General features: G+C 34.3%; 1 protein-coding gene across 1 annotated transcript; it reads right to left on the bottom strand.

Annotated features, from left to right (window-relative positions):
- Positions 1-3,844: 3,844 nt before the first annotated feature.
- On the bottom strand, positions 3,845-4,935 carry LOC131037850 (uncharacterized). The gene has a single exon (XM_057970081.2). The coding sequence runs from the start codon at positions 4,725-4,727 to the stop codon at positions 4,209-4,211; it is 519 nt and encodes a 172-aa protein (XP_057826064.2). The 5' UTR covers positions 4,728-4,935; the 3' UTR covers positions 3,845-4,208.
- Positions 4,936-11,298: the final 6,363 nt, after the last annotated feature.

Here is an 11,298-nt window from a genome sequence, read left to right as displayed (position 1 = left end):
ACTCTGAGAATAGATATGGAAATAGGAGTTAGAAAGGAACTAGTGTCTACAATTTGAGCGTAATAGCATTGGATTATGGGGCTTGGCGCCAATGTCCTGGAGGTGTATGATGCAAATATCGTAAACAGATTCTAGATCAAGATGTCACACAAATTATCTTCCTGAAATTTTGTCAAAAAAGTGTCAGACTATGGGGCTAAGCCACAATGTCCAGGATTTTTTGATTCTTCAAAGTTTGAATCTCTTTGTCTTAGATTGTACTTTATGAATCTCAATCTTGATGATGATGCAATTCTCTTTACATAGGAACCTCAAGGGTTGATGCAATATGACATGACAAGACAAAATCAATCATGAAAAACCACTTGCATGAAGATTGTTGTAACTTTCTGCTCCATAATGCTCAGATGTGAATAAATTCACTCATAATTCTTGCTTTAGGAGTTGATTAGAATGTGTAGGTGTGAAAATGAATTATAAAATTTGCTCTTATATAGGGTTCTCAAGGTATTTCATAATTTAGGTTGACCTCCAACGATCACTTTCAAATATCGAGATCAAAATAACAAGTGACAGGAACCTGCACACAAGGGTTATAACATGTCCATTATAAGTTATATTTTTTTCATGGCAATACCATTTGAGTGTTTGAATATTTGCTTTATATTAATGTTTGTGAGTGCTATGTACTTTGAGATGCATGATCATTTCAGGATTCACATGCACCTGAAAATACAAGAAAAATGTAATGTTATCCTTCTCATTTCCCATTTAGTTGTGTGTCACTTTTGATGTAGTTACTTAGCACATGCACATAGTGAGAAATGTCATGACCGTGTGTGAAGTTGAGCTCATACCCCTAATCTTTTTATCCATTTATGCATAAATATCCATTACATATAGTCTTTCACTATCCATTTACACAAATTCTCTTATACATTTTCCTTTCCCACCTACTTCTTATGCCTATCTATATAACTACCTCTATTTAGCTATTTACTACCTAGATTTGATTATTATCCCATTCCAAGACAAGTATGTGATTATAAACTTGTCCCATTCGATTTTAAAACTCAAAAATCATTTTTTTTTATTGTCTTTATTCACCCTTCATCTTTGAGCCAACTAAACACACACTTGACAACAAAATCTGATGCTATTTGCTAGTATTCAAAGGAATTCAATGCATTCATTCTAAGAATAAAGCGTTCATCTCCTAATCAAGCATATGTTTAGAGCATTGGAGTAATCAATAGTTATACAATTCAACTTAATGTAACAAAAGAGTAAAGAATATACATAAATAAGACCTTGCTTATCTTTTTTGTCTTGTTCAATTTCTAGCAATTGATTTGGGAAAACAACTCTTTAGATATTTTTTATTTCTTCCAAATCTATAGATAATTAGGTAGAGCACAACAAAAATTCACACATTAGGTAAAATTGCAAACCAAAATACTGCTATTTGCTAGGATGAATCTAGAGCTCAAGTATAGGCCTTTAGCCCCAAATTCATTTGGACCCATCAACTTGTCCTCTTATAGACTAGAGATCTAATGAAGACTTCTAGGTAGCTTATTAACAAAGAGGCACTTTTAAGATTTAATCTACTTGGGCTTTATTCTTTGGTTATGAAGCTAAGTATCATCATCTATCTATAACAATGTACAATTCTCAACTACCATATCTAATTATTCTAATCCAACTATGCGTATTTATTTTGATTTGCATTCTTTAATTATCTTTTTTTTTTTTGCATCGGGAGTATTCCCGCAAGTCAGCCCAACGCTCAACCCGCTTTGCCTTGGTCTTTACCTACTACCAAGTTGGGGCCAGGGAGGGGTGAGCTAGGGGGAGACTAAACCCTTGAGGATGCACACAATCGCTCACAAAACATGCATTAGGTCTGCCCGCCTTGAAGTCAAACCCATAACCAATAAGGAGCAAACTTTCAACCCACTATAAATATAAACATCCATTGACCACTCTCAACTACCACATTTAATTAATCTAATCGAATCATATCATACATATTTGATTACATTTATCCAACCAACTTAAATTAACCACTTTTAAAAAAAAAAAAATCTTATCTACCATTCAAAGCATCAATAACATGTCATCATAACTTTCATGTACAACACAATAAATTCAATATTGACTTAAACAAAGATAGTGCTATTAAACATTATGTACCACTGCATGATTAAATAAAGAGTAAGTGCTATTTCTATTTAGCCATGTCTATGCATTTACACTCAACCATCACTTCTATAATTAGTACTTTTAACTTAATGTAGACCCTTCTCAATGTCCACATGTTACTTGGATACCACCACAAATGGGGGAAAACAGTAGTGCTTTTACATGCAAGTCAATGCCCATAGGCTACCAGCTAAAATTCATTAAATAATTGCATGCGTTTATTATTTCTGGCAGCTTATTTCTACAGAAGTAACCATTTCCTCTGTTGTTTTTAAGGAATTGTACAAGTTGACTCATACATAAGGACAGATGAATTTTAATGCTATTTAACTACTCCGTAGGTTGTACCTATACAAATGAATCAGGTATTCTTTATAGTATAGTACTGTTTTAAGTTTTGACATTATAAATGTAAAATGGTTAAAATTATAAAAATTTATAGTTTATAATGATAATTAGTTAATATTTATTTGAGTATGATTGTGTAGCTTTTGATTATCAATGTCTTCCATGGAATTTCATAATTCATCAAGATATGAAAGTCAAAAAAAAATCTATAAAAATGATGTTTTGAATTTGAGATTTATTTATTCTATAAAGCATATTTTTATATTCAATATAACATATTAAAAAGAAATTATATTTTAAATTTTTGAATTCAGACATTGTTTTGATAGTCTAATAAGAGTTTTAGAGATACAGAACCATTACTTTATAGAAAATAGTATTAAAAGTTTATAATTGATTTAAGTGTTGTGCTTTATCTACTCATAAGTTCAACTGTAACTCCTCAATAAATCTGGTAATTGCACGAGAACTTTTTCTGGTTTTAACTGTGTAAAAGACTTTTGCATCAATGTTTCTGGTCACAGTACGCAAACCATCATCAGGGTGAAAGTTAGCAACTTTAGGAGAAAAATCAATTGCTCTCTTTCATCTTGATGTTAGTTCACGTAATGTGTGGCCTGAAATGTTGATGCAAAAATCTTTTATACAATTAAATCCAGAATATATTCTCATGCAATCTATCATAGACTGTGGAAATATAATAAGTTTAAATCTTATAATAATAATCCAAACTAATTAATAAAAAAGACAACAATCAATCCTCCTCTTCTTGATGATAATGATAAATTAATAAGTGTAAACTGAAAATGAAGTAAAAAAATTACACAAAAAATTCACATATTTTTTTAAAAACTCTTCATATTATAGATTGTGAAAATTTAATATTTGTATAACAAACAATCCATAAAAAATTAAAAAATTGATTTTTAATAAAACCTAAAAAGCTTAGCAGACATGTGAATGACAAACCAACTAAAATTACATTACCACTGCAGGTTGTGGAATCTCTACTTTCTTTTAATGTAAGATTAGTTGCTTGACCACAGAAAAACTTGTAATTGGTAGCTGCAGATCTTGAAACATTTTTTTCCAAGTTTCTCATACATTGAACAACAATGCCAATGGTGTAAACCAAATCAAAACGTGTGCAGTTTTTTTTTCACTCTACCATCTAAAAACTAAACCAAATATTTGAAAGAGATATTCTGTGATTTCATGAGCTTACAGAATTAGTAAACATTGTAGACACTAATTTCTTAGGCCACTTTGCACCAGAAGATATAAAACATAGAGCATGCAAACTTTGGAAAAAGCAGTTTGGAATTGCATACAAGTGACCTAAATGCATGGATTCAATCAGGTGAAACCATTATACATATTCAGTCACAATGTTTTACAGACAGCACTAGAACCATTTCTTCTTCAAGATCCTGAGCCTGACATAGCCATTACATTTATTAAACAAGAAAACAATATTATCTTGCTTGGTCTGTTAACAATTCTACATTTTTCTCCTTCCTTATCTTGCTGCTTTCCTGATGATGGATCATGGAGTTTGATCCAAAATGTTGAAGGAAAAAACTTACATGATCTAAACTAGAAACTATACAATACTATGGACTGTGAAAATCATATGACTAGAAGAGAAGACTGCATCAGGAATCATTAACTGATTTGAGGGAATTACCCAATGCATGATGAGGAACATTAGTGGTAGTGCTCAAAATATTGGAGAGTGTCTGCAAGAAATGAACTTGCATTTTCAAGAAGAGGATATACTCAGCAGTCTCCTGAAACAGAACATCAACACCCATCTTCCTGCCACCAGGAATGAGACTCTGCAGCTTCTTCAACCTTCTGTATATACAATGTGACTGACTAGGATTACAATTATGATATGGATTACCCATTGCTGATCTTATTCTGACATAACTGTGATAATATCTTGATCTTCTTGCAGCTCTTTTTCTCAATCCAACAACCCTCTTGATGACTTTTCTCCCTTTCTCTCTCACCAAGACTGCATTTTTCTCAGAGCCCATTTTTCTAAACTTCTTCACCTTCAAGAACAGCTGCAAAAGATGGCTTGGTTCCACATTCTCAGACAAATCACCCATTAGGCTCCTTGGCCTAAGACCAACCTTCTCATTAACAGAGTTATCACAGCTCTCCATATAACAATACTTGTGAATTTCAAAGGCAAAGGAGTGGATATCAGGGAAAAGAATCAAAATGGGCTACAAAAAAGATTCAGCATGAACATGAAAAAGAGATATATTCACTACAAATAAATATAAAGTAGTGCATACACGAGTGTGTGGGGAGGCATATATAAATGAATTTATTTCTGTTGCTGGTTGTCTCTTGGATGTGTATATCACTATTGAGGTATATTCTTTTTGTACCAATGTGTGTATGGGATATATACAGTGATGAGTTTTTATTGTTATAAAAGGCTGACAGAGAACATGTGAGCAATGAATATCCACCGATTTAAGTTTGTACTTGACAACCTTATCAAATTAAATTGTTCACTTGAACAAGCTTATCAAATTAAGATTTGAAATTTGCAGTGTCTTAATGTTTAATAGGTATTAACACCAATATCATAACTAGAGACTTTAACAATCGTGCATGTTCCTTCCTATGGACCCCATGGGAAAACAATGGTGTGTTTGCATTTGGAGGGCTCTTCTATGTGGTCCTTTCAAGTGAAAAGACATGAATTGAGAACGGGCGGGGGTTTAGTTTTTAAATGATGGGGTGATACGTTATATTAATGATTATTGAATATAGTTATATTAATGATTATTGAATATAATTTAGTATTGAATCTAAAATTTGTGATCAATGAGAAATTTCTAGATTAGATATTGTATTGGTGTATATTAGATTATGTCATATGATATATTTTGGGAATGAATTGTATCATGGGTATTGGTATTAAATTATGTCATATGATTCTTAAATAGTGAAATATCTAGCAATAGTGGGATAGAGAAAGATCCAACTGTCCTACCTTTCGATTATTGAAGAAAGCTTTTCATTATTATGCCACAAGATTGGGATTGAATCACACACATTTATGTAATTTCATCTGAAATCTCATTGTGTAAATTTGGGCACAATATCATCAAACACAAGTTACATGTGTTGTTCCTGGTGCATAAGTAGGACCATTGGAGCATCACCAACAAAAAGATTGGCATATCCTCTTAAAGACTAGAAATGGCTACCACCCACCTTAATCACTATGGTGTTTGATGCTAGCGTTATTTGTGATGATGTGGTGGCCAAGGTCTAAGTTGAAGATGTCTATCTATACAAAAGTAAGAGTGATGTCATGATTTGAGTTGATCATTTGATATGTATTGAGAAAATATCATGCCAAATATGTAACCAATTTATGTAACTCACCACTGTCACTCATACTAGCCACATCTTATGGTGACACCATATCTAATTTGAATGTGTAGCTTATATCAAGAATTACAAAATTATGTGTTTTCATACTAAATTATGTTGCGTAGTTTCTAAAGAATTAGTGTTTTGATATAAGGTTTTTTGATGACGATGGTTTATAATTATGTTGCATTACTAATTTAGATTTTAAATTTGGTATCTGATTCAAAATTTGTGATCAAGGAGAATTTTTTAAAATATTATATTGGTGTAAACTAGGTTCATGTGGCTTAGTTTGGAAATGGATCATATTGTGTGTTTTGGTATTAATTATGTCACATAGTTTCTATATAGCTAGGTCTCTAGCATTAGTGGGATAGAGAAAAATCTAAACACCCCACCTTTCTATTAATTGAAGAAAGCTCTTAATTCTCATACCACACGGTTGGGACTGAATCACAAACAAGTATGCAATTCCATCTAAAATTCCATTGTGTGAAATTGGGCGCAATGTCTGTTAGGGGTCCCACAGATACTGAGAGGGGGGGAGGGTGAATCAGTATCTAACCGGTAATAAGAATTTCTTAAGTTAAAACATGCAGAACATAATATAACAGTGTACCGGTATGCAAGAAATAATGCAATAAACAGAATCAAGAACATCTACATGAAAAGTACACCATAACACAAGATGTTTAACGAGGAAACCCGGTGTGGGAAAAACATCGGTGGGATTTGTGACCCACAATATTCACTCACTGGCCAATAAGAGAATATTACTTACAATAGGGGCCTGCACATGCAGGAAGGCCAACTACCTAGAGCTCACTGCTCAATGGGAAGTTACACTGACTTACAATAAGGATTATACTAATCCAATGACTTGTATTGTTTTACAATAGCATCTTCAATGCCAGATTCAGTACCGGTTCCTGCTCTGTTATTTACATATACCCTTTGACCTATATTTCGCACATTAGGTCTGCCTAATATTTTCCTTAATACTTCTCTATCACTCCTACAAATGTCTACAATGATCTCCTTTATGTATAAGAGTCATTTTACAATTTGCCAAGTTGGCTTACAATAAAAACAAAATATTGCATGACAAAAATCCTGTCAGCCTCTGTGTTTGTATACTTGTTTTCTTCTGTGCCGGCGTAGAGTGATCTGCTGATGCTGGTGCACTATCTTGCCAGTGTAATGCTTTGCCGGTATAATGTCTTGCTGGTGGCATAGGATTGCAAGGTTGCCATCAATGACAAAACCTTCAATCACATACAATGTCTCATTGGAGTGTGCATATGCCAACAATCTCCCCCTTTGGCATTGATGGCAACACTCGTGAGAAATTTCAAAAAGTATCCAAAATGTGTAATCCAAAAATGCTACCAAAAATGCTTATCAAAAATGTGAGAGCTCCCCCTGAGCATATGATTCCTGTGTTTTGAATTTTCTCATCCCACTACTCCCCCTTTGGCATCAATGACAAAGGTTGTCAAGATGTCAGTGGAGTTTGTAGTTTCATCTATCCATAACCTCAACCTTGTAGCTGGGTAGTTATAATCTAAAAAAGATCTCCCAAAATTAAGTTTATACTATCCATAAACTTCTTACTATCCTTTATTTCTGTCTCAGTTCTCTTTACTGTACCGGTGAGATGCTGCAAATGCTCTGCTGGTGTTTTGCTTCCCTGTGTTAATGCCTCAGAAATTTCCTTCCGCAGAGATGCTAAATAGTCCAATCTTGGACTTAGTTTAGATCTCAAATGTTTTGCCTTATGTAATATTCTTTCTTTCTCCCTTTCTAATTTGAGTAATTCTTCCTCAAAATTTGCTATCTTCTCTTCAAAAACTGATAGTGTATTAGGTGAGTTGACAAAGTTGTCTGCAAGTTTATTTATCTCATCCTGTGCTTTGCTTATTTTCTTGTCAATATCTACAGTCAAAAAGTTTGTTTTACATGTATCTTTATACAGATTTTTGTATTCTTTCAACAAATTACATAGTTCCGATAGAAGTGTGTCGAAATCTCTATTACACTTCTTTATTTCCTCATCAAAGAATTTTTGTTTTTCAATTTGTACCTTATCCTTCACTGACTCTTCCTTTATTTTCTCAATGTTTTCTGAGATATATTTACACAATGTATCCAATTGTCCTAAAGAATCTTTATTATCTATATTACAGTTGGGAGCTATTACCTTCAAAATTGGTATGGAATCATCAATTGCTTTGTAAGCCTGTGAGCTGCAGTCAGTTATTTTCTTGATAGAATCAAGTAATACCTCAGTCACATTTGTTGATTTGAATGCTGATGATGACCCAACAATCTGAGTACCAGTGGAAGTAACCATGCTTGTATTGACCTCTGGTAGGTCAGTTTGTGTCTGCATTTCTTTAAGCATTGGTTTTCCTACTTCACTAGTTACCGGTGGCACTGTTTCCTTATGTACCTGTTCCGGTTGATGTTGTTCCGGAGCCTTTAGCTCTGTTGGTTTCTCTGTATGTTGTGTTGTCTCAGTCTGTGACTTAGTCTCTACCTTTTTCTCTGTATCTTCTATTGGTTTCTCTGTTTCCCCTGCTACCGGAGGCTCATTAGCCATATCTGACTTATCAGTTGTATCTTTGTCTACTATTATGTTGATCTTCTGGGTATCAACATTCACAGTATATAGGACTTCAGAATTAGGATTGTTATCCTCTACATCCATACTTTCTGCTACCGGTTGATCTTCAGTAGTTGTTATTTTCACCGGTGGGGGTAGGTTGTCTTTAACTTTGATGCTTGGTGGTCCACCAACTTTACCTTTCCCCTTGTCTCTATCTTTCTGATATACCTTTATAGGTTTAGGGTTCCTATACTCTTCTTGTTTTTCTTTGTCAACCAGGAATATATCCCATCCATCTTCTGTTTCCTCTGTCACTTCATTAACTCTTCCTGCCATTAGTGAAATATGCCAGTGTGCAGTAGAGAATACTGACTGGTTTGCTTGAGCAATCAAATCATCAATTTCTTTTGGAGATTTTACCGGATATACAGCAAGTAGCTTCTCAATTTTTATTTTCTTATCTAATTCTATCACTGCTTGCCTTCTGGCCTCAAGTCTTTTGAATAATTCATCAGGAATTTCATTTACTACTTCCATCAAAAATTTCTTGTACATGTCCATATGCAATATAACACTGTTCTCAACTTGCTCTTTCTCATCAACAGTTAGAGTGTCATAAATTTTCTCTATGTTCTTCAGTTTTCCTTCCTCTGTGATTTCATTTAGCAGTATATCAAGAGGTGCCAAGTCTCTGTTTGTCCTTTTCTTCTTCTTAGGTGTCATCTTCTTCTTTGGTGTGGCCTTTCTAACCGAAGATCTCACTGCTTGTTGCTTTTGCCTTGTTCTTCTAGGTGAAGGTGTGGTTGCCGGTGAGGGATCTCTTTTTCTTACAACTCTTTTAAAAGTTGCTGGCATGTCACCTTCCGAAGAGGTACCTACCGGTGATAGGTGAGTTTCAGGTTGTGGAGCTGCCAACTCATCCTCTGTTATGTCGATTTTCTTCAATACATCTTCCTTAATGGCTTTTGCTTGTTTGGATCCTTTCCTTACAAATGCCTCAACCTTCTTTACTCTTTTCTTTGATTGTATTTGGCTTTCTATAGTCTTAGCACTACCAAATACTTCTTCCTTAGGTTCATTTGGGGCTTCCAGAAGTGCTTTAGCATATGTTTCAACTATGTGGTCATCTGTTTCATAGCCCATCTCGGTTACCCAAATTGTCCTTGGGATTACCGCTTCCATCCAGATTTCATCTTTCTTAATGACAAAGCATATATCATCTTTGTATTTGTCTACTATTTTCTGAGATAATCTTACTCTTTTCTTCATTTTGGTCTTTAATGCTTTAAAGAAGTCATTAATATTGTTTTCCTTGTTCTCACCCATGTTATTGAATAGTTCAGTCAATTGCTTTCCTACCGGTATGTCATATCCAAGTTCTTTGTAACCTATACCGGGAACCTGTTTTGTTATGTGTAGCATTAGGCATACTAATAGATTTTCGAATCTGAAAGTTCCTTTCTTGTCCTTCTTGATCTTTCCAAGGTTGTCAATTAGTTCATCCTTTAACCATTCACATGTGTCAATTTTTGCATTGTCTGTGACCATATCATAAGCACTCTTAATGCATAAGCTTGAAACTAAATTAACTCTATTAGCATGAGTGGCTATATAACCTAATATCATACTGATGAATCTCAAATTGATATCTTTTACATCATTAACCCTTAGAGACCTCTTGTCGAATGTTGCACCAGTTAGTTTTATAACTAGGTCATTGGGAACCTTCTTGGTTTTATCTGGTCTCTTATCGGTGGTTGGTAACCCTATGACAACTTTTACAGCTTCCTTGGTGATCTTATGGATTGCATCTAACAAGAAAAATTCTCCATGTACTCTGCTTAAAACTATCCCAATCACATCCTTAGGAAATTCAGGAATGCTAAGGATTTCTGTAAATCCTAGGGTTTCAATAATCTTGTGTTCATCTTTAACATTGCCGGTATTATCACATATCACATTTTTATACATGGTTTTGATTTCCTCATCTCCTAACTCTTCAATGTTGCAGTGGATGTACATTCTGGGGTCTTCAGCATATACAACTCCCTTAGGGATTTGAGAAAAAGCACCTAAGGTATCATCCTTCTTTGCTATCTCGGGAACTAACTGAAATACGGGCCTAGGTCTTTTTATTACTTCAACAACAGTAGGGTTTGCTATGTATTCAATTGCAGAGGTGGATGCCATGATTAAATACCTTTTACTGCCTTGGATGGATGATTGCTTGGAGTGTGCTTGCTTCTTGCTCAAAACGCCTTAGCTCGGAATCTTCGCACTCTCTGAAAATTTGAAATCACGATGAAATGAAATGGAGCCAAAACTTTACTTTATAATGTCTTTTCGACATCTACCACTTAATTGCATGCCGATTAAGTATTCACTTAACATTGTTTGCCGGTAATAAGTAATTTTCAACTTCTTATCTCTAACCGAGAGAATGATTAGCACGTGTCATTAGATTGCCAAACCCTCAAGGAAATTTTTTCTTCAATTAGATGAAGAACTTCCTGCTGGTGGAGCACTGCTCTGTCTTTCCGGTGAAGCATCACTTTGTCCTACCGGTGAAGCATTGGTTGGTTCTACCGGTGGAGAAGTATTCCCAATATTTAGATCAGCTTTTCTAATCCATTGTTTTGAGAATTCTTGCTTAACCTCTTCAACTTTTTCTTTACCTTTCAAGCTAGCACTTTTGTTGTCTACCAGTGTTCCTTTACTTCTACAAAATTTAG

Source organism: Cryptomeria japonica, chromosome 5, assembly GCF_030272615.1.
Source record: "Cryptomeria japonica chromosome 5, Sugi_1.0, whole genome shotgun sequence".
Classification (NCBI taxonomy): domain Eukaryota; kingdom Viridiplantae; phylum Streptophyta; class Pinopsida; order Cupressales; family Cupressaceae; genus Cryptomeria; species Cryptomeria japonica.
The sequence above is the reverse complement of the archived record's forward strand: the minus strand, read 5'-3'. Positions and strand labels throughout refer to the sequence as shown.